General features: G+C 33.6%; 1 protein-coding gene across 1 annotated transcript; it reads right to left on the bottom strand.

Annotated features, from left to right (window-relative positions):
- Positions 1–452: 452 nt before the first annotated feature.
- wdr36 (WD repeat domain 36) lies at positions 453–21,225 on the bottom strand. Its single transcript, XM_073840355.1, has 23 exons — positions 20,961–21,225; positions 19,003–19,030; positions 18,781–18,881; positions 18,298–18,415; positions 18,064–18,196; positions 17,063–17,117; positions 16,646–16,778; positions 16,379–16,554; positions 14,382–14,502; positions 14,215–14,280; positions 13,399–13,482; positions 10,880–11,034; positions 10,677–10,791; positions 10,420–10,585; positions 8,868–8,976; positions 8,661–8,740; positions 7,612–7,719; positions 6,463–6,560; positions 6,232–6,377; positions 6,005–6,121; positions 4,629–4,710; positions 4,338–4,525; positions 453–716 (listed from the first exon to the last, which is right to left on the bottom strand). Exons 1-23 carry the CDS (start codon positions 21,111–21,113, stop codon positions 567–569), a joined length of 2,682 nt encoding a protein of 893 aa, XP_073696456.1. The 5' UTR covers positions 21,114–21,225; the 3' UTR covers positions 453–566.
- Positions 21,226–24,817: the final 3,592 nt, after the last annotated feature.

Genomic DNA, 24,817 nt, shown 5'->3' with positions numbered 1-24,817 from the left:
TCATGTTGGTGGATTTTGATATGACAGGACAACAGGGGATGAAAATTTTACGGACTAATATTTTGGCCAGAATCAATGGTTTTAAGTTAAAACATCCTAATGATGGATTTATTACAAACATGTGGCTTTTCACTTCACAAGACATTAATTGATGGACTGAAGTGGATTACTTGTGGATTGTAGTGATGTTTGCTTTCTTTTTTCATCTGTTTTCACTCTCTGATGGCACCCATTCACTGCAGAGAATCCATTTGTGTGCATGTGAAGTAATGTTAAAATTCTCCAAATCTGTTCTGATGAAGAAACAAATTCATTTACATAGCCTGAGTATATAGTAACTATCTTACTAACTATTAATAAGCAGGAATTAGGTGTTTTTTGAGTCATTGTTAATAGTGAGAATTGGACATTAAAATAAAGTGTGGCTAAAGAAAAATCACATAGAGTTGGTATACTTTTAATTTGTATTAACAAAATGGGACAAGAACATTTAGTCTGATACAAACATTCAACAACATCTCAGAAATGCAAATGAAGGTCTATGATGGAATGAGTGATGGACTACTTTACAGTAGTGCACTCTTGATATAAGACAACAGACAAATGTTCTGATTTAGGAGCGTCTGCATGGACATCCATGTCTCCTCCAGGTGTGCCGAGACACTCTGTGCCTCCTCCATCAGCTCGGGCTGGTCTGCGATGAACCGAAGATGGAGCTGAAACAGGAAGACAACGTTATTAGAGATAAAAATGCAAAAGATCTGCATCCTTACAGTCAAACGTCCCAAACTATGCTCTTACAAGATGTCATTAAACGACTGTATATAAAATGAATACTTTTAGTAGTAATGGAGACAGACCATGAAAGGTGCTGAACAAATGTTTTCATATACATTTGCTGCCATCTGCTGTTTAAAAACTAAATAAATCCAAAGCGTCCTATCCAGCAAAATTACAACTTTCATGCCTTATTTCTCCAGTGTTAGGGAAAGTTACTTTTTAAAAGTAATGCATTACAATATTGCGTTACTCCCTAAAAAAAGTAACTACTTACGTTACTTAGTTACTTTTTATGGAAAGTAATGTAGTGTTGTTACTTTTGCGTTACTTTTTTTTAAAATCTGGACAGGGCTTGCTTGTTTGTTTTTAATATATTTAATACAAGTTCTATTTTTGCCAAATGTAAAAGCCCTTTCACACCAAAAGCACCAGGCTGAAGGAAAAGAAAATTTATGTCTGTACAGTAGAATGCAAAAGAAGAAAGTTCAACACTCTTCAGCAATAAAAAAAAAAAAAATCTTGAGTAGCTTTTGTTTATTAGCATGGTTGAATTGGATCATTGACGGTCAGCAGCAAAGACACTGGTTAATAAAATGGGACTAAATACATAAATAATAGTTGTATTATTTAACTTTTAAATATTGCAGGTTTGTGTCATATTCTGTTTTAATTCATTTTGAGGAATACTGAATCTGAAGTGAATTAATGCATATTTATATTTATTCTTATTTCTCTCAAACATGAAGACTGGAGAGCTTTCATTCAATAAATGGGGGAAAAGGTAACTGGCGTAACATATTTGAAAAAGTAACTCAGTTATTTTCTTGTAAATTAAAAAGTAATGCATTACTTTACTAGCTAGCTACTAGAAAAATGTAATCTGATTATGTAACTCCCCGTTACCCCCAAAACTGTATTCATGTAAAAACAGTGACAAATTCATAATCAATCAAAACACATCACGTTTGTTGCAGCCCTTTTATAAATGTTAAAAAAGAGAATTTGTTAACATTATAAGAATAATGGCATTATTATACCTTATAAGTTCATACTGTATATTAAAAGATCACATTTTATATTTTTTAACAGCACATTTATTATATGGAACATATAATAATAACATATTGTGACGAGTCTCTCTGGGCTCATCAGCGTTGCCCTGGCAACAAACACACGGCCCCTGCACGTCCTCATCACGGGCTGATCGGTCACAGCTGCAGCTCATCATAAAGCGGCTTGAAAAGCCGCCACTGCTCTCATTTCAACAGACAACTGTCTCATGCTGAACGTGCTGGTACTAACCTTTTCTCTCTCGTCAAACAGAAGGCAGCAAGTGACCGACAGCCCGACTGAGCACGCCTGGACACCCACCTTCACGAGCACGAGGACTTCACAGGAGCACCAGCCACGAAGACAGCACTCACCTTATTTCTTCCCTCACCTTTTTAAAGTATTTAATAAATCCACCCTCCGGGGCTATTTCACTGAGCGACCTTGTTGTGTGATTTCTCACCCGTGACAATATTTAGATATTTCACTGGCACCAAAAGTTTAGTAATATTACAATTTTTAAATGTTTTAAAAAGAAGTCTATTATGCTCACCAAGGCTTTGACTTATTTGATCACAAATACAGTAAATACAGAAATATTGTGATGTAAATGACCGCAAGACCCTCCAGCGGACAGTGAACACAGCTGCAAAGATCATCGGTGCCCCTCTCCCCTCCATTCTGGACATTTTTCTTGCACGACGCTCCAGTAAAACCACCAGTATCGTGAAAGATCCCACCCATCCTTCCCACAGTCTCTTCCAGCCCTTGCCATCAGGAAGGCGGTACCGGAGTATTAGAGCCCGCTTTGCCAGACTACTAAACAGCTTTTTCCCCCAGGCTGTGAGAGCCCTAAATTCAAATCACCTCACCCCCCCTCTGAACTTTATCCACAACCCTGCCGACTGAACCCCCAACCCCCTCCCCACCCTCATAAACATTAGTGCAATTTTTGAGTGTGCTACACACAGGTGAGTGGGCTGAAAAAACCACCTGTAGAAAGCACACTCTAAATGCACCAGTGACTTTAATACAAACACGACATGTTTCAAAACACTGTGAAAATATATGCACCAGGCACTTTCTTACAAACACTCCATGTTATTAGGAATCAACAAGACAACACAAATGTTTACTTGTGAATACATACACCACCAGTCATATTGCACTACTTGCTCCTCAACCCGAATACCTCTTTTGCACAATATCTTGCACAAATATTGTATAGTATTATGTAAAGTACTTGTATAGTCTTGTCTTAGGTTACGTGTATAGTTAATTATTTATAGTTTATGTATAGTTAGATTACAGCTTCAGTAAGCTATATATAGGTTGAAAAATTGCTCTTCTTTAGTGTTGTATGTTTATATTTGTTTATTTATGTAGCACCGTGGTCCTGCAAGACACGACATTTCATTCCACTGTATGTCCACACATGTAGCGGAATGACAATAAAGCTCGACTTGACTTGACTTCACTTGTACATTTTTATGATCTTAAATAACTTATTTGAATATACTTTAAAATAGAATTTATTCCTGTGATAGCAAAGCTGAATTTTAGCAGCCATTACTTCAGTCTTCAGTGTCACATGATCCTTGAGAATCATTCTAATATGCTGATTTGGTGCTCAGTTGTTATTGGTGCTTAATTATTAATAATGGGTCTTACTATTATTAATGTTGAAAACCATTTTTGCTGCACAGTATTTGTGTAAAAACTGTGATACATTTTTTCCAGGATTCTTTGATGAATAGAAAGTTTGTTTGAAATAAAGTATTTTTGTGACACTGTAAGTGTCTTTACTGTCAATTTCAATTTAATCAATTTAACACATCTTGCTGAATAAAATAAATATTTTTTTTTTATTGTACATACCCCATACGTTATATGGTAGTGCTTTATGGTAAAAAAATTAAAAGCACAAAATTAGCATATATTAGAATGATTTCTAAAGGATCATGTGACATTTTGAAATATATTGAATTACAAATAGTTATATAAAATTGTAATGACATTTCTATTTACTGCATTTCTGATCAAATAAATGCAGCCTTGCTTTCAACAATTTCCAATTTTTACCATTTTTGGCCCTTCGCAATACATTGTCATTATATCCGAAACTGAATGATCAAATATGTTTGAATTTGCATCATAAATATTATATTACAAATATTTACAAGGAAAGCCATCTGGTGAAATTGGTGAAGTCCAAACCTAAAATTATTATTTGGAATGTGGATGCATGATTAATATGAAACAGGATTTTTAGATTAATGATGTTTGACGCTGAACAGGGGCTTCCCAGCATGTTTAGAAAGAAACAGAAACCAAGCAACCAACAACAGTCTTGTCATGGCTGGTTAGAGCAGAAACTAGCAGTTCTTAAAAGCTTTGTACTGGAATGAAAAGCCATAGCTATTGTGTTATAAAGTATATCTGAAAATGCTATGTGCAATTGTATGGCAATGTGAAAAATAAACATTGTGAGATTGCTCATATCGTACCTTAAGGAACAATGCTAGGTAGGCTTGAGCCAGGTCGAAATCTCTTTTGGACTGAAGAATGCTGCTGATCAGCTTGAGGAAGCTCTGCATAACTCTGACATCTCCACCCATATCTGGTGACAGGCTTCGAAGTTCTGTTTCAATGGCAGAAGGGCCCAACTCTCTCAACAGCTTTATTGGCTCTTCATCTATCATGAGAAAACAGACGATTAACACAGCGATCAATCACATCACAGCTATTGCAAATTCAATAGTACAGCCTCACTTCAAATAAAAGCATAAAGGGCTTACATGAGTTGTTGTCTGAAGCATTCTCAAGCTGAAGGTAAAAGGTGGACTTCTGTGCCAACACTCCCAAGTTGACAACTTTAGACTACAAAAGAAAAATACGCTTGTTATATAAGTACACAGTATTTATATATACACTGCAAGTCATAAGTTTTGAACAGTAATATTTGTAATTTTTATAAAGAAGTCTCTTCTGCTCACCAAGCCTGCATTTATTTGATCCAAAGTACAGCAAAATACTGAAATATTTGTACTATTTAAAATATCTGTGTTCTATTTGAATATATTTTAAAAATGTAATTTATTCCTGTGATTTCAAAAGCTGATCATGTGACTCCAGTCACATGATCCTTCAGAAATCATTCTAATATTCTGACTTGCTGCTCAAAAAACATTTATTATTACTATTATGCTGAAAACAGCCAAGTAGAATTTTTTCAGGTTTCTTTGATGAATAGAAAGTTCAGAAGAACAGCATTTATTTAAAATAGAAATCCTTTGTAAAATTATAAATGTCTTTATTATTACTTTGTATTAATTTAAAGCATCTTTGCTACGTAAAAGTATTAATTATAATAAAAGTATTAGTGTATAATGTTACAAAAGCTTTTTATTTCAGATAAATGATGATCTTTGAATCTTTCTGACTCAACTGTTTTAAATATTGATGATAATAGTAAAAAAATGTTTCTTGAACAGCAAATCAGCATATTAGGGGAAAAAAAAGCTTTTCTATTTTAATATGTTTTAAAATGTAATTTATTCCTGCGATGTAAAGTCAAAATTTAAGCAGCCATTACATATTAGGTGTCACACAGTCCTTCAGAAAGTATTCTAATATCCTGATTTGGGACTCAAGAAACATTTCTTATTATTATGAACACTGAGCATTTATTTTTGTAACATTTTGTAAACATTTTTGTAACAATGTAAAAGTCTTTACTGTCACTTTCTGTCTAGACTGTCTTTTTTCTAATGAAGCGTTACATAAAAAATATAAAGAAAGTTTTTTAAATAAATAAATGTGTTCTTAGTTTTCCAGTCAATATTTTAGATAAACTTAAAGCTGCTGTCCATAACTTTATGTTTAAAATGGACAAAATGTATATAAGGAAGTACATCATGAATCCATTTTTTGGGCTTATCCTGAATCACTATGATACACTTATAATAAGTTTTTATATTCTACATATTTTAGACTGGAGAGAAGTAGCTGCGGCTGCAATGTTCTACAAGATGCATGCCATTCTGTTAACTGCTAGAGCACCAAAAGTTATAGACTGCAGTTTTAATAATACATATATGTAATCTTAAAACTGACAAATAAATTCCCAACAACAATTAATACTATACCAAACTCAACAATCAAGAGTGTTTACCTTTTCCTCTGAAGGTGTGCTGGGTAGAGCAAACTGGGGCACCAGCCCTGGAATGGTGGGAATGAAGAAGGGTGCAGCTTTGGGTAGTTTTGGAGGTTCTTTGGGTTTATTCTTTTTCTGAAGATGAAGATTTTTCAAAATTTTAAAAGGGTTTGTAATGCCATTTCAAACACATCACTGTTAAGCACAGAAGAGAGTTTATTTTTCTCATTTTTACATGCACATACCTTGATGATGTCCAGATGCAGCAGGTTCTTCCAGCGTGAGTCAGGAAGCAGAGAGAGTGTGACCAGATGTTCATCCAGCTGTGCTGGTGAAATGTACTCAGCCATCTCAGAGCTTTCAGAATCTGAAATTTCTTCCTCTTCAGTATCTGTTCACAAACATACATTCAACAGGACTTAGTCTCAAGGTAAATGATTTTACAATTATAAATCAATATGATAACGTGCTTGCACCTTTGCTTGGGCAGCTGCCTGGCAGCATGATCACAGCCGGCTCATAGTCTGCAGGTAGAGGGCGCAATGATACCAAACTGCACAGTGTGTTATTGGACCTGGGAAAAAAAACAGACAGACAGCAAGGCTCAACATACAATATTATATAAAGCAACTTCTTTAAATTGTGACACTATAAACCAAAGGTCTGGCAGGCTATTCCTGGAACAGCATACTAATTAAATGCAATGAAGACTGAAAACCTAACCTGATTTAGTCAAGTAAGTGTTCATCTTGAATTGTAACTAACAATAAAAAATTATTCTTATGTGTGCTTCATAAAAATATCACAGCAAAAAGACCCTAAAAATACATTGTATAGGTCAAAATGATCAATTTTTCTTTTTATGCCAAAAATCATTAGGATATTAAGATCATGTTCCATGAAGATATTTTGTAAATTTCCTACCATAAATATATCAAAACTTAATTTTTGATAAGTAATATGCATTGCTAAGAACTTAGAACTTGCTTAGACAACTTTAAAGGCAATTTTCTCAATATTTTGATTCCAGATTTTCAAATAGTTGCAGTCTCGGCCAAATATTGTCCTATCCTAACAAATCATCCATCAATGGAGAGCTTGTTTATTAAATCTCAATTTCAAAATTTTTCTACAATATAAAGTATGTATAACACACAATGCACTTAACTCAACTCAAACTTGCATTTCAAGCATGTCATATACATTAATATAACATATTAACATATATAACATATATTTTCACAATTTACAGACTGCACTTTGTTTTCGTTTTCATCAGCCCCTGGTCACTGTTTTCCTTAGCAAGAAAAAGAGCAGCCTGAACATTTCTCAAAGCATCTGATTTTGTGCTGTATGGAAATAAGATCATGGTTTGGAAACAACATTAAAATGAGTAAATTAACTAAAACTCTTCCTTTAAAAAAACTTCATCTGCATTCATCTGCAGATTAAAGTTGCAAGAACTCAACCCACAATACCTTTTCTCTGTTCATGCAATGTCATAATGAATAAGATCATTGTACACAATTCTATTGTTCTAATCTTAATCTTAAGTGTGTGAAATAACTAATTGTAAAGTAAAAACAAGAGTTGACAGACACAGTATCTGCAAGGCAATCTCTTACCATAAGTAAATACCTAGGCCATCAACGTGCGACGAGGCCAGGAAGTTCCCGGTAGGGGACATACTGAGACTGACGGCTGCCGCTTCTACCAGGAAACAGTCAACCAAACTATAAAAGACAGTAAGAGAATGTAGAAGGGTATGAAAGTGCGAAAGGAAATCATTCAATCACTCAACTGGGCCAGAGGGGACTTCATCGCCTAGAGGAATCCCCGTTAAACAAACAAAAATATATCCGACATACTAAATGTCACTACGGCCACATCTTTGAAAGATAATAATTATCTCTGAATTTGGTTTTACTGGTTACTTTGAAAACTATCGGTGACTGAGTAAACAGAAAAGGTCATCACAAATATCTAACCAGTAAATAATATAGAAAGTGGAAAAGGTGTCACTGGACTGGCCTGGTCTTTCCCTCCTTCAAAAGGCTACTTTTGTGGGTTGTAGTAGAACAATGATGCAATCTCACTTAGCACTTTAAGCATTACCTGTGACATACATGTTGCAAGACACAAACGCAAAGATTTTAGGGTTATGCCTGAGTTCTACAGTTACTTCTTTTTGCCCAGGGCCAGACTGTCCAAAAAAAATATATAATCAAAAGGGACATTTTATTAGATCTTAGCCGCTTAGTAAACTTACACAAAAGTTAAATTAATATAGAAAAAAAGCAAGAATAATACAAAAGTATAAAACAAACATAAATTACAGTGGGATTCATTGCAAACAACATCCTAAACAAATTTCTTAAAAAAGTGAAAACGAAACAACTGCCGTGTATTTAACACGATATACAAATAAACACAAGCTGAAGTACCTCTGTGCTTTGTGTTTGTTCTGAGGACACTGTTGATTAGTGTAAACAATCAGTTATGTCTTAAGGACAGGACGAAACATCTGATATTTTTAAAACAGATCTGTGCATTAGTGTGAATGCAGCTTATCAATAGAGAAGATATCAGGCAGCTCAGCGATTTCCTCCCAATTATATGGCTAATTTTTGGCATACCAGCTGAACAGCTTTGGTTTATGCTCTAAACTTTATACCTGCCAGATGGAAGATCCCATGTTCTGATGGTGCAGTCCATAGATGCTGTAATCAGCCAGCGTCCATCTGGACTAAATGTCTGGACAGAAAGCATGAAGCGCATTTCATAAACACTTACTTACACACTTAGGTTCAACTTAATCTTAAAGATGTCAAAGAAATGTTTAAATCTCAAATGGAATTGGAAAATTGTCTCTTAAACCCACCATGTCGTTGATCTGCCCACGGTGTCCAGAGAATCTGCGGACAGTCCTCCTTGTCTCCATGTCCAGAATATGAATGGTAAAATCATCCAGGGCGATGGCGAGCATTCCGCTGTTTAAAGAGATCATTCAAACAATGTAATCTCTGAAATTTCCCTTCTCATAAACCTAGTGTAGTCAGGTAGATCCAAAATGATTTAGATTTCAATAAAATCTATTTAAGATAAACTAAAATCCAGTAAAAATCTAGGTGAAAATAAGCTTTTGTTTTGTCATATGATGTCAAGAATCACCAGTTGCTAAAAATACATTCAGAAAGAAGCTTCCAAATTTTGACACTGTTAGTGTCATCTGCTATAATAAAAATGTCATCTGTAACCAATAATCATGAGTAAAATGGTACGCCTTTAATCATCATATTCATTTATGCTGAAGAGCTCAGCCAAAGCTCAACTCCCATACACAATGTTCCTCTCAACCGGTAATCTTACATACAGTGAAAAAACGTTTTTAAAGTTTTTAAAACCTATAGTCATGCAAGGGATTTACCAAAATTCATTTATTACTGAAAACAAAATGTAAGTTTGGACGCACCGAAATGAAAATTCGTGGCCAAAGCCAAACAAAATTAAACACTGGGCCGAAGGCCGATTACCGAACATGGTCTTTCGCGTTTTTTCCTCCATGTATTTTGCCGATTTGTTTCACCATTGCATAAATTAAATAGCCAAAATGTGCATTTTACAGTTTTGTCTTGCTTTTCAAAAAATTAAATCAATTACAAAACAACAATTTAAAACTATTTACTTAACAATGAACATTTTTAACATTCTAGTAGACATTATAGCCTACTAACAAAGCACAATTTAACTTAAAATTAGTAAGTTAGTAAAATAAAATTCTTTGGCCCCCTCTTGAATCAGGCATGTGCTTTTTAATGTACAAATAAATGCAGCCTTGCTGAGCAAAGGAGAATGTTAAAATACATTTATTAATAGAGCTGTTGTAAGGATTGTTATCATTATTTTTGTTGTACTTTTTTATTTTACTTTACAGAACAACAGTAAAATTATAATGCTAACATTTATGAATGTTGACTTTTATTTTGGCGGAAACCCACAAGAAGACCTCAGTACTACTTTTTGCTGACAGCAGCAGATTTATGAATGATTCTCATTACTCTGTTTTAGCGCTAACAAGCTTGTGCAGCGCTGACAGAATGCATTAGACAAGATGCGTGCATTAGACAACATAGACAACAGGCCATTTCTAAAAAAAAAAAAAAAAAATAATAATAATAATAATTTTTTTCCGTCTTCGCCGAACACCGGAAGAGCTTTTTTTTTGCTATTTTGCTATTTTCGGCCGAATAATTTCGGTTGCCAAACATTCGGTGCATCCCTACCAAAAACCAAATGATGTAATAATTAAACGTCACCATTTCGGTCAATAATTTTAGCCCTCCGAAACCATTTCAGCCAAAACTAAAATTCATTTTTGGTCACCAATTCACACTGCATTTCAAATTAAAACTAGGGGGAAATGTCTCTAATACCTTTCCCTGTGAAGCTGAGATGACGCCGGGGCAGCTGGCAGGCTGTGTGTATGTAACAGCTCCTTGGATTTGAACCTCCATATTTTCAGAAGCCGATCTGCTCCCACACTAACTGTCAACTGGTTCAGCGCATCCACAGAGACGCCGCGCACAGGCCCTGCATGTGCTGTGCACACATACATGCAAAAAATAACACCACTGAGATCAGACTGGAAATGGCATGTATTTCACCCCTCATGTTCATTATGTTAACTCACCCTTGTCTTGTCCATACTGCCCTCGATGAAAACCAGACTGCATGTTGTACACGTCAATGTGTCCCGAAGACAGTGCAATCACTGCAAAGTTTCCGCAGGATGTGATATCAACAGCCTGGGCAACAAATGGTTAAATGGAATTTGAAATCATCTGTTATAAATCTAAATGATCATGTGAACACACACATTATTCGCAAACTTACAGTTGCATGGACATTGAGGCCACGGTTCTTGTTAAAGCGTTCAGGCTCCAGCTTGTGAGCACCAATCGAACCTTTCTGGTAGTTCCATGACGTAGTCACAAGAAAACCGCGGTGGCATGCAATAATGCCATCCCAGTCACTCTGACGAGCAGTTTCTATACATAAAAACATCAGTAGGTTTAAATGCACATTAGCAGCATTACACAGTTACAGCTTTTAGTGTATTTATTTTATTTACAGAGGTGAGCAAAATTATTAGAACACTAGTATTTTCATCAGTTAAAAATGGTTTTAAGTCAGTTATTCCTATCTTTTGCTGTAGTGTGTCAGTAGGAAATATCAGTTTACATTTCCAAACATTCATTTTGTCATTAATTGTAATAATCCAGTGAGATTGAGAGTCTGAAAACAGACAGTGGTCCAAAATTAGATCTGATCTCATCATCATCCAATCTCTCTGGAATGACATGAAGAAACCGAACAAACTGAGACGGACTAAATCCAGAAGAACTGTGGCAACATCTCCAAGATGCTTCAAGAAACCTACCTGCAAAGCTACAGTACTGTTAAAAGTTTTAGGCACTTTGTGGAAAAATGCTGTAAAATGAGGATGCTGTCAAAAATAATGTCATAAATACATTTTCTTTATCAATTAACTTCTAAATCAACTTTTTAACTAAATCAACAATTGGTGTGACCATTCTTTGCATTTAAAGCAGCTTTTGCCCTAGGTGCACTTGCGCATAGTTTTTCAGGTAGCCTTGCAGGTACACTATATTGCCAAATGTTTTGGTATACCCCCTTCTAATGAACAGGTTTGACTACTTTAGTAATTTCCACGAGTACAAATCTTAATATTTAAGCATATAATGATATTCCAGGGGATTGTGCGCTTCTAATTTTATAGCAACAGTTTGGACAGGAGCCTTTTCTATTCTAGCTTTGTACAAGGCAAAGTTCAAATCGAAATGATTAATTTAGCCAGTGTGGAAGAACTTGACTTGTCTGCATAAAGCCAAGTAATAAAAACCCAGCTAAACACCTCTGGTGTGTCTTTAAATGCAGACCTTGAGCCAAAAATCACGTATGGGTACAGTCATTTTAGACAAATCCAAAACTGTTGCAACAGAGATGGAAATACAATTTTTAAATACATTACTTATGTTTCCATATTTGTTGCCACAGTTTTGGAAGTGCCTTTTTCTGTTCTAAAGAAGGGGCTGTCCCTATACTTTTGTCCATGTAGTGCATGTACAAGTCATTGGTGTTTGGTGATGAGTTTTTGGCTCAAGGTCTGCATTTAAAGTCACTCCAGAGGTGTTCAGCTGGACTTGGCTTTCTGCAGACCAGTCAAGTTCTTCCATACTGACTGAATCAATCATTTCTATTTGAATTTTGCCTTATACACAGAGGCATTGTCATGTTAGAATAGAAAAGGGTCCTGTCCAAACTGTTGCTATAAAAATTAGAAGCACACAATTCCCTAGAATAACATTATATGCTTAAACTTTAAGATTTGTACTCATGGAAATGACTACAGTAGTCAAACCTGTTTATTAGAAGGGGGTGTCCCAATACTTTTGGCAGTATAGTGTAGGTCACTTGAAACATCTTGAGACATTGCCACAGTTCTTCTGGATTTAGTCTGTCTCAGTGTATCTCAGTTCTGTTTCTTCATGTCATTCCAGACAGACTGAATGATGATGAAATCAGATCTCTGTGTGGAGCACTGGCTGTTGTCAGACTTGTTGTGCAAACAAAAACCTCACTGGATTATTACAATAAATGGAAAAATTAATGTTTGGAAATGTAAACTGGTATTTCCTACTGACACAATACAGCAAAAGATAGAAATAACCAACTTAAAAAAAAAATTAGCTGGTGAACACTAGTGTTCTAATAATTTTGGCCACCACTGTAGTTATTTATATGGTAATATTAACACCATCTTGGCTAAACAAGCTATCTACAAGCTCAGTTTAAAACCATAAAGGAATAATTCATCGAAAAAATTTAAATTTAGTCATCATTCCAAACACATAATACTTTTGTTCAACTTCTAAACACAAATAAAGAATTTAAGAAGTTCAATATATTTAGGAAACCTAAACATGTGCACTGGAAGCACTAAGGTTTGTCCTTGTGTGTCATGCACGTTTATCCGCTTATCATATTTAATATGCTCTTTGTATGTGGGTTGTTTAACGTTTATATGTGAATAAAAGGCTAAATTCAAAGCCACCCTATATATTGAGATTTAGAATACATTTCTCAATTCAGATGGATTACTTTTACAATGTCTTTCTGTGCTTTTTGAAGATTGAAAATTTAGCTTGTGTGGACTTTCAAAGGACGAACAAAACTGACGAAATAATATTAAATAATATCTTCATTTGTTCTACAAACATGAACAAAAGTTTAATACGTTAGAAACAAAATAAGGGTTATGAGTTAATGATGACAGAATTTTAATTCTGAGGTGAACCAATTTAAAAATACGTTATAAAAAATAATCACACCTGAGGCAAAAGTTGTGATGGCTGGAAGTTTTGCTGTGTCATACATCACTGCTTTCTTTTTAGCCTTTGCTTTGTTGAGGGTGCCTGTTGGTAAAAATGAACAGAAATATTACATGTAACAAGAAATTGATTAGGTAGATTAAATGATGGAAATCTCAGGCAATCATCGTTATTACTAATAAACTGAACAACCTTTCAGTAATATACTGGAAAAAATAACACCCTAGCAAAGTATTAACCCTCTAATGCCTACTGAAACAAATTTGTCTCAAGATTATCAAAACAGTTTTTCAAAAGTATAAAAGTTATACACAATGAAGTACATGCTGTATAACATGCATTATGTCATCTGACATTTATACTTTTTTAACAAGTAAAAGGCATTTAGCCTATTTCAAAAATGGTCAGGTTGTGGTATACATGTCTTTTAGCTGTGAAATCTTTCATGATTTTTATAAAGTAAATGTAAGAATAACCTTTATATTGTTAGTAATACTTCAAGATGAACATTTACTGGACTAAAGCAGCCTAAATGTGCTTGATTATCTATACATCATTTTAGATCCATAATACAAAAAGCCTGATGTATCAAATATGATACTTAACAAAAACCTTTTTTACATATATATAATTTAGATTTTGCCTAGAGATTTAATTCTAACCAAATACATCATATATTAGGCTTTACAGTGTTAAAACCAATTTCAGAAAATGTAAAAAAAAAAATCGAATCCTTTTTTGATTCAATTCTGTTTGGGGCTGCTAATCACCTTTACATGCACTACCAACAACATGCCAAGTAGTTCTAGTTATTACCGTGCCCCAAACTCTTGTTGAATCTTTCATGAACAGTTGAAAATGACTGCAAAGTACCATCTTGACCTATTGTGAGAAGAAAACAAATTATGATCATTACACTTGAACACATTTATCTACAATGATTTCCCTTGTCCTCAATCTTCATAACTGACTTATAACAGTACCTGCACTAAGAATGTTTAAGCCGCTCTTGTCGTGGTGTTGAACCTTTGTTGGTGGGGCACTGTGACCATTTCGCTGTCTTAGCAGACGTCCTTCTCCTCCGGCAACATCAAAAATCCAAACCTAAATCACACAAGCCATTGTTTACTGCCATAATACACATTGGTATTCTATTTAGGGCTGAGAGATAAGTGATATTATATCAAGAACATGATCAAATTTATGTTGATAGTGATGATGAGCGCTGAGTATTTTTACTATCACACAGCAGACATAAACATGACAACAGCCAGTCAGTGCATGATGATAATAAGTTTGCATGTCTCTGTGAGAATGAATGTTTCGTTTTTCACGGTTTCTTCTGATACACAAAACAAACGCATGTGACGCTCACTGCATTTTCAGTGTTTGTCTCAATATATGAGGAATGAACAGATGAACCTTATCTCCAAAGTTGTTCTGAGAGTCACTTTACCAGCTTTACACAGCTTCATTTGAGAAAAAAAACTAGAGTCAAATATTGAGTCTGAAACTAAAGTAAAAAAAAAAAAAAATTCACAACAATCTGACAAAATAAATGTTTGGTTTAACCTGAAGAAGTTATGACAGAAACATATTACTATTGTATATTAAAATGTAATTCTTAAAGTAATAATATTATTTTTTAACCCCTTAACTGTCACCGTCCCCTCTGTGTGACGCCCAAGTTTACTTCACCATTTTACAAATAAATCCTAATCTAAGCATGACAAACTATATATTGTTGGAAAGGTCTAAGGCTTCTAAATAGATATTTAATTTTTTTGTTACAAATTATGTAGGAAAAATTATAATTTATGACAAGAGTGCACCTCAAAAATCTACTTCATAACAGGAGTTCTGACCTTTGTCACAAACAGACTAATTTGTTGCCTTTTTCCCTATTTCACTTTAGAAATCATAAGAAATTATATGAAATGAAGAAGACATTTTAAAATCAGACATTGCATTAACTTGAGAAATCTACATCAAAATCATATTAAAATGTTTTCGTTCATGAATTATAAAAATGTAAGTTTGAATTCTTAATTTTCTCATCTCTGTTCAAAAATGGGACAGTTAAGGAGTTAAAGAAATATAACTTACAATCAAGGTATTTTTCATGAATTTATACAGTTATCTTATACAGCATCTTATCTTTAAAAAAATACACATTTCCATACTAAAAAAAACTGTTTTCATTTGATTCTGTTTTAAAAGATTGTGTTATAGTTTTATTAATTAATTTTATTAGACACTATTTTTATAATAAATATGTATTGAATCATAAAACTAAAAATAAAATAGAAAACAGAATTTAGGGGAAAATAAAATGGTATTCCTGAGTCCCTAAATTAAAAGGCATCTTACTTTGTGGAGTTTAAATGTGAACAAATAAATTATTCTCATGGCCTAAAACACATTTGTGACCCTGGACCACAAAACCAGTCTTAAGTCGCTGGGGTATATTTGTAGCAATAGCCAAAAATACATTGTATGGGTCAAAATTATTGATTTTTCTTTTATGTCAAAAATCGTTAGGAAATTAAGTAAAGATCATGTTCCATGAAGATTTTTTGTAAAATTCCTACTGTAAACCTATCCAAATGTAATTTTTGATTAGTAATATGCATTGTTAAGAACTTAATTTGGACAACTTTAAAGGTGATTTTCTCAGTATTTTGATTTTTTTCACCCTTAGATTTCAGATTTTCAAATAGATGTATCTCAGCCGAATATTGTCCTATCCTAACAAACCATACACCAATAGAAAGCTTATTTATTGAGCTTTCATATGATGTATATCTCTCAGTTTTGTAAAATTTAACCTTATGACTGGTTTTGTGGTCCAGGGTCACATTTGGAAAGCATTTTCTTCCCTATTAATTGTAAATGAATATTGTGATAAATAGTAATATGGAAAAAATAGTGTGTTAATAATTCATATCATGAAAAACAAGCCTCAGCAAACAACACAAACCCGTATGGAATTGTCTGCTGCGTTGGTGATCAGGAGAGGTTCGCTTTGAAGAAACGTGAGGCCAGCGATGGCTGTTGAATGAGCATCCCGCATTTGACTGACTAGTTTCTTCTCTTCTAAATCCCACAGTCCTATGTGTCCGATAGGACTGCCAGATGCCATTATTGGATGTCCATCTGCATGGCAAGGACAAAGTAAGTGCAACACAATGGGTCAAAAAGTATAGTATACACTTGATGTGACGTGAATCTTGGGTAACAACATTACCTGTCCTAAAGGATAAAGCTGTGACTGGACCCCAGTCTTGCTGGAACTTCATCAGTGTTTCATCAAATTTGATATTGTGAATGATAATCTGCCCAGACGCTAAACCCACACCCACAACATCTACAGCCGGAGTCTGAAAAGAAACATTATGACAGAACACATTACACACTAGTTACTAGTGATCTGTTAAAGCAGGGACGGTTGATGGGTCATCCACCAACTAACTAGCAAGGCTGGAAAATGGATGAGGACATTCCTGCAAATGGGACGCAACATCTTGGGGAGAATTTTAGCATCTTTAAAAGTTTTGTGCAAATGATTTTCAGAGTATTTATTTGTTGAATATCTGTCAGTTACCATTTGAATGTACACAGGGTAATGAATAAATTAGGACTGAAATAAATTTATGAGACCAACCTGCTGAAGAACAGTAACAGCAGATGCCCAGCCAGGGAAAGTGAACAGGAGTTTGCTGAAATAAGAAAAGCAAAATCTGGTTTCAATTTTTGATTATCAACTAACATTGACTTTACTGCAATACACGTAACGCTACATAGTTAACGTAAAGGTTATTTCTCAAGAAGTCTGTTAAGAAATGCCCAGGTCATTTTCACCTAATCAAAAGATAAAATATAATTTATATTTGGCGTGAAGAAGATATAATGCCGACGTGGTTTTCATGATGATTATGATGATTAACATTTTCATGTTAATTCTCAATACTGTCATGTGGGAAAAAAATATAAATTAAGTCAAACTTTCATTATACACTACTGCTCAAATGTTTAATTAAAAAAAACAAACAAAAAAAAAAAACATTTTTTAAATGCACATTTTTTATATATTTTTTGTATTGTAAACATAAATGCTTTCTATTTTTAATTTAATTTAAAATATTTTAATAAAACATTTACAAAATATTTTCAGTTATAATTTAAACATCTTAAGATTTTAAATAAGTTATTTAAAATGCAATTATTTCTGTGATGGCAGAGCAGAATTTTTAGCAGCCATTACTTCAGTCTTCATCAATATACTTTGATGAGTAGAAAGTTCAAAACAACAGCATTTATTTGAAATAGAAATCTTTTGTAACATTACAAATGGCTTTACTGTCACTTTTAATCAATTAAACCATGATTATTGATAATTACATACAAAAAAAAAATCTCAAAATGAATAGAAAATAATGTGAATTTTACTGAAAAATAAAAGTATTTTTGTCTTTAACATTTTAAATGGAATATGAGTTGCATAGCATGTTTTAGTGAGATTAAACCCTTAAATAACACTACGGTTATACCAGTGCCAAAATGTTTTTAAAAAAGAACCTTCATAACATAATTCTATAATTTAACTGTTCATGCACAAACTTTAAATGTCACCAAGTATATTCAGAATCCATTAGAACTGCATACTTTGATTTGACGTTCCATAACTGAAGACTCCCTTGACTGCTTCCAAACAGGATTTTGTTCAGGTAGGTGCTCGGATGCATCAAAGCAGAGACTTCAAATGATGCTTTGTCATATGAAATCTGAAGGTATGTGTCTGCAGTGAGATTGACAGAATATATTACACACACTGTGAAGACATCCTTGATTCTGCTGCAAGAAATAAATGTAAACTAGCAAAAATCATTATAAACCGACCTTCAGACTCCACATCCCAAATAATGACAACATTGTCCTTGTCAACAGAAACCAGATGATCTCCGAAAGGCAACAGCAAGTGCACATCAGCTTGATGGCCTGTGTATGTGTGAACAACCTGAATGAAAGAGACAAAAACACATTATTACTTCTATATAATTCTTATTTAAAGCATTAGTTCTGAAATCTGTTGAAATCGTTTCGAGCACTCTGAAGCTGCATTTAGGCCTAAACTGCATTTTAAAACTCGTGAGCACCATAGAGAGTCTCTACATCACTATATAGAGAAAATTCCTGAAATGTTTTTTTTTTTTTCAAAAAATAATTTCTTTACGACTGAAGAAAGAAAGACATGAACACCTTGAATGACAAGGGGGTGAGTAAATTATCTGTTCTGAAAGTGAATTAATCCTTAAATGTAAGTCTCTTCAGAGTGATGCCCCTTTAAGAGCACAGTATAACTGTGGACACTTTATGCTTTACCTCTTTGTTTTTTGCAAAAGCAGAGATAAGTTTTCCATATGCGGCATAGACAAGCATACGATCTGCTGCCAGGGATGAAATGTCTTCTGGGAGGGCATTACCTGTACAGGAAGTTATTACAACTGTTTTAATCAAATGCATATGGAAACTATAATTGTTTGATCATGGATTTGCACAAAATGCACTTTAGTCACTGTAACAAATGCACTGAATCCTACTTACTGACTGCAACGATTCCAAGTTTCTTCACCTGCCAGAAAAAAAAGATGGGTTGATTTTATACTGCACAGAAAGAATTAACAAATTAATAAACCCCAACATTTTATCACTTATTATTGTTAATCACATGTTATTATATTATTATTACAACTACTAAGCACATAGTCTAATTTTAACACCTTCATATTTAGCTTAGATTAGTTTAGAGCAGGGGTCATCAAACTTGATCCTGGAGGGCCGGATTCCTGCAGAGTTTAGCTCCAAATTGCCTCAACACACCTGCCTAGAAGTTTCAAGTATACCTATCAAGACCTTGACAAGCTGGTTCAGGTGTGTTTGATCAGGGTTGGAGCTAAACTCTGTAGGACACCGGCCCTCCAGGACTGAGTGTGGTGACCCCTGGTTTAGAGTTTATTAATGCCCATGGGGCAATTAATTCAGGCTTCTGTGGTGCACCAATACACCAAATAGGAAAAAACAAAACAAATAAAAAAATAAAAAAAGTAAGTACATAAGTTGGTTATGTACTGTATTTGAAGTATGGGTTATACTTTTTTTTTAATAGGTCCTGATAAAGTTTAATTACAGAGTAATAATAATTAGCATCATGTACTTAGTAAAGGGTTACATTTTTTAATTTACTACAGTAAGTAATAATAATGCATAAAATGTGTAAAATAAAGTGTCACCAAAGTAGGCAAAGTTGCCAGTGGTGGTCCAGTGATGGACTCACATTAAAATACTATGGTATTTTCAAATGTTTGTTAAATCGCTTGTTTACATGGTACTCCCTTGCATTGGAACAGGTCCAAAGTATTACCTTGTATGTGGTATTATGGTACTACTACCAACATGTTCTGAAAAATTACAATGGTGGTGCATGCCATGGTGTTCTTGGACATATCATGATACATAAGCCTCCATACCACCACTGTACCAAGGTTGCCACCACAGTACTTTTTTAATAGAGGCATTTTAATACATACTACTGGTCAAAAGTTTTTTTTTGTTTGTTTGTTTGTTTGTTTGTTTTTTTGTTTTTAAAGTCTCTTCTGCTACCGGTCAAAAGTTGTTGTTGTTTTTTTAAAGACTCTTCTGCTCACCATGCCTGCATTTATTTGATGGTGCCACCACAGTACTTTTTTTAATAGTGGCATTTTAATATATACTAATATAATATTGTTCAAGAAATATTTTATTATTATTATTATTATTATTATTATTATTATTATTATAGGTTATTATAGGTTCATAGGTTTTAATTTATAGAAAGTACAAAAGAACAGCATTTATTGGAAATAAATATATTTTGTAACATTATTGATTTTTGACTTTTGATTCATTTAAAGCATCCTTGCTACATAAAAGTATTAATTTCTATCATTTCTTTCCCAAAAATAAAAAAAATATTCTAACTCCAAGATTTTGAATGGTATAGTGTGTAATGTTACAAAAGCTTTTTATTTCAGATAAATGCTGATCTTTGGATCTTTCTAATAATCAAAGAATCTTTAAAAATGTACTCAGCTGTTTGATATAGTGATATTAATAATAAAAATAATAATAACAATAATAAAATGTTTCTTTAACAGCAAATCGGCATATTAGGCTATAATGATTTTTGAAGCATCATGTGACACTGAATATACTTAAAATATATTCAAATAGAAAGCAGTTATTTTGAATATTAAAAAATATTTCACAATATTACTGTTTTTACTGTATTTTGGATCAAATAAATGCAGGCAAGAGAATAAAAACATTAAATATCTTACTGTTCAAATACTTTTGACTGCTAGAGTAAACAGAAATTTACCTACACTGTATTCCATGGTACGATCAAGAAAACACACGGTACGCTACCGAAACACATGGTACGCTGCGACGTTTTGGTAAGTTATGTACCATGGTTTTCAAAAGGTTCACTCAAGTACTTCGCCATTCATTTATTCTGCACTTACATTGAACGTGTGGAAACACTGTCCGACTGAAGTGATCACATAGAACTCTCTGTGTTTCTTATGGAAGCGAAGCACGTGTGCCAGATGATTAGAGTAAAGTCCCAGCGCCCTGAATCCAGAGAAGATCACGCTTCCTTTCTTTCCCGCCGACATACTGCTCTTGTACTTTCACCCGTGGAATCTTAAACTTCACTGACTGTAAATGGAATCCTGATAAATGTTTAATACCGTTTCCTCCACATTTCTGTACCAGCAGCCGCTGTTGTCAAACAGTGTTACACTAAACACGGCTCGTGTGGAAACTCTTTACAGTAGGTTCCTACTTACTTCTTCTTAGGTTTTAGCCGGTTGACAAGCCAGTTTAATCATCACATTTTTGTTTTTTTCTTTTGATTTTTCAAAAGGCGTTGTTGAATAAAATGAAATCTTTTATTGTCAAACTTTGTATAACATAGAGTCTGTTAATATAAAAATAAACACAATGACACAGTGCATTTACCAAAAGACAAAATATTTTAAATATTTAATTGTTTAACAAATAGTTGAAAATACAACATTGTACAATCATCCATCTATCCATCCATCCATTTTCCAAACTGTTTGTCATAGGATTGTGGGTATCCTAGAGTACATAGCCAACAATCAGCTTAGATTTTTAATAGGTTCGAATAACAGCTTTTTTTGGTTTGAATTTCTAAGATTTCTATTAATAAATCCACACCAGCATCTCAGGAAGGATATCTCAGTGCAGTTCCTAGGGGATTGTGGTTTATAGGCACACTTTTTCTAAAAAGAAAAGTGCATGCATATAATTACTTGACAGTTACAATTCTGCATTGTAATAACAGCATTATTTAAAAAAGAATGATAAAAAAAAAGCTTTTATTCGTAATGTTAATATTAGTAATCGTAATGTAACACATTTGTTCTTACACTGCTTTCTCTTATCATCGTTTGTATTTCCTGCAACTTTTCCGGTAAACAGTTACCAGTTAAAGTCCAGTTAAAGATGCATGTAGGATTTGTTATTTTATGCTTCTGGAAAACAAAAGATAAATGCAGTATAGAAAATATTATAATTTCTGCATTTTTTTTTTTACAATATTTATTTATTTAGTACTATGTACATAATATTTGTTTTTTCAGTGCTTCTGAGGGAAAAAAAGGCAATATTACATTTCTATTATCTCTTTTTTCAATAGTTTTTAGAGGAAAACATTAACGTAAACAGGTAAATAACTTACTATTTTGGCACAAGACAATCCATGTTTCTGGCAAAAAAATCATTTAAAGTCATTAAACAAGATTTCCAAAAATGTTAAACATTAAAATGACTTGCATAAGAAATATTAAAATTACCAGCATAAAGACATACCTGCAAATGAGGTCCTATTAAGTAAATGGCATCCTTCTGAAGAGCCTTGAGGCATTCTGTTTCTTGCCCAAGGAGATTTGACCTGACAAAGTGTAATGTGAGAACTACAAGCAAAAACTCTGTGAAAAAAAAAAATGTCAAAGAGATAAGAAAAAATTACGACACATGCTTAGTAGAATAATGCAAAGGAAATAGATCTTACCATAGAGCTTTCTGTTGTGCATCTTTGAACACTAGTGTAAAATCACAAAAGACACCTCTTTTTAAATCCTCAATGCCTCAAGCAAGTTCATGTGAGTGACATAAATGCTTACACGGACAAGAACTTATTATACACGATGACTCAGATCATTGGTTGTCTTCACCCCACACATTTTCGTAGGAATTCCACAGATGTGACAAAAATCATGTAGAAAGTGCAAAGCAGGTATATATGGATCTGTTTAATACAGTTTATATCAGTTACATCAAAGCATTTACTGAAGAACAAATACTCCAATGCAAATTTTTGGTCATGTATGGTTGTGGTGTTTCAAATCAGGTTTGATAAAGATCACCACAAAATAGATAAGAGTTGATACATTCTCATAAAAAACTTTTTTTTTTTTTTTTTAAGAAACACAAAATACTACTCAGGTGGGAAACTCTGACCCAAATGTTTAATGGCAGGTTCACGTAATAGTAACTTCACTGTGTGTGTGTTCAATCAGCTAGATCCTTTTCCTGGACGATAATTGTGCAATACTCAAAAATGCGTTAGGTAACCTTAACCGTAGGTATTGCGAGCCAATATACAGAGAGAAAGAAACTAAATAAAAATAAAAAAAACTCTGATAAGATACACTATTAAGTTAAGAGATACAACTTGTCCCAGTCGTTCCCAAACCTTTGAAATAATAATAATGGCAACAAACATTGGTAGGTCTGCTTTACACATTTGCTTCAAAATAATCACATTACAAAATAGACAAACAAATGACTGAATTAGAGGAATGTTATAAGATCAATTATTGTTCAAATACTTCAAAGAAAATAGTAACATTGAGAAGTGAATATAATTCTATTCTTGCTAAAAAAACATTGCTAAACAACTTAATCAAAGTCATTTTGAATTAGGTGAAAAACCTCACAAACTTCTAGCTCGACAGCTTAAACAATCCCAAGCATCTAGAGCCATTCATAAGATTAAGATAGAGAGTGGGGAAATAAAAACAGATCCAAAACGAATAAATAAATGTTTTGTGGACTTTTATAAAGTATACACATCCAAAGGAAATATAGATATAAATGAGATAAATACATTTTTATCTAATATTGATCTTCCTCGAATAAGTGAAGACGCTTAAAGGAGGTAAATGAACCTTAAAGGAGGTAAATGCAGTTGTTAATAACCTCCCTAATAATAAATGTGCAAAATTCTGGGAGCTTTTTGCCTCAGTGTTTCTTCGTATGATCAATCATTCATTCTCTCAATTGAAACTCCCACCAACACTGTATAATGCCAACATAGTATTAATACCTAAGCCCGGACGGGATAAAATGGAGTTGTCATCGTATCGTCCAGTCTCTCTTATTCCAATAGAGGCAAAAATCATTAGCAAGGTCCTAGCTAATAGACTGAAACAATATATATGTACAATCATAAATCAGGATCAGACAGGATTTATGCCAAATCGGCACATACAATCAAACTTGAGAAGACTTTATAATATAATATATACGAAACATAGAACAAAAGCATGTTTGATTTCCTTAGATGCACAACGTGTATTCGATCAAATTGAATGGCCTTATATATTAACAACTCTAAAAAGATTTGGATTTGGGGACAAGTTCATTCAGTGGATTCAAATTTTGTACGCTAATCCAAAAGCTGCGGTCCTTACAAATTTTACACTTTCAACCTCATTTCCACTATACAGAGGAACACGCCAAGGCTGTCCTCTCTCCCCCTATCTATTTGCATTAGCAATGGAACCTTTGGCAGAGAGTGTCAGGCAGAATGGTGAAATTGCCCCTATTTTAATAAATGATAGACCCCAGTATATATCTTTATATGCAGATGATGTACTTTTGTATATAGCAAAGCCAGACTTGTCTATTCCACCTCTTTTGAAACTTTTAGAATCATTTAATAACCTGTCGGGTTTTACAATAAATTGGGATAAAAGTGAGTTAATGCCCTTAACCCGAGGATGTTGACAAATTTTTTAAAAGTTCTATACCTTTTAAAATTTCTCATAATTCATTTAAGCATTTAGGAATCATAATTACAAGAAAACCAGATGCACTTCTAAAGGTGAACTGGCAGGCGAAAGTGAATCAGTTAAAAGATAATCTAAAATTTTGGAGGACTCTATGGCAGGAAAGATCAATGCAATTAAAATGGAAACGTTTCCTAGATTTCTATATTTATTTATTTCCATTCCAGTTCTGATACCAGCGAAACTATTTACAAAGTTAGAGTCTATAATTACTTATT

The sequence above is a fragment of the Garra rufa genome, chromosome 5, assembly GCF_049309525.1.
Source record: "Garra rufa chromosome 5, GarRuf1.0, whole genome shotgun sequence".
Taxonomy (NCBI): domain Eukaryota; kingdom Metazoa; phylum Chordata; class Actinopteri; order Cypriniformes; family Cyprinidae; genus Garra; species Garra rufa.
Note: the sequence above shows the minus strand (reverse complement) of the source record. Positions and strands in the feature narration are given on the sequence as shown.

Excerpts from the sequence above, each read along its gene's own strand:
- wdr36 (XM_073840355.1), bottom strand. The coding sequence starts at position 21,113 with ATGTCGGCGGGAAAGAAAGGAAGCGTGATCTTCTCTGGATTCAGGGCG. Across the intron at positions 16,779-17,062 it reads CTGTTACTGTTCTTCAGCAG|ACTCCGGCTGTAGATGTTGT; the intron begins GTTGGTCTCATA and ends GTTTCTTTTCAG. Across the intron at positions 8,741-8,867 it reads GTGGGCAGATCAACGACATG|ACATTTAGTCCAGATGGACG; the intron begins GTGGGTTTAAGA and ends CTTTCTGTCCAG.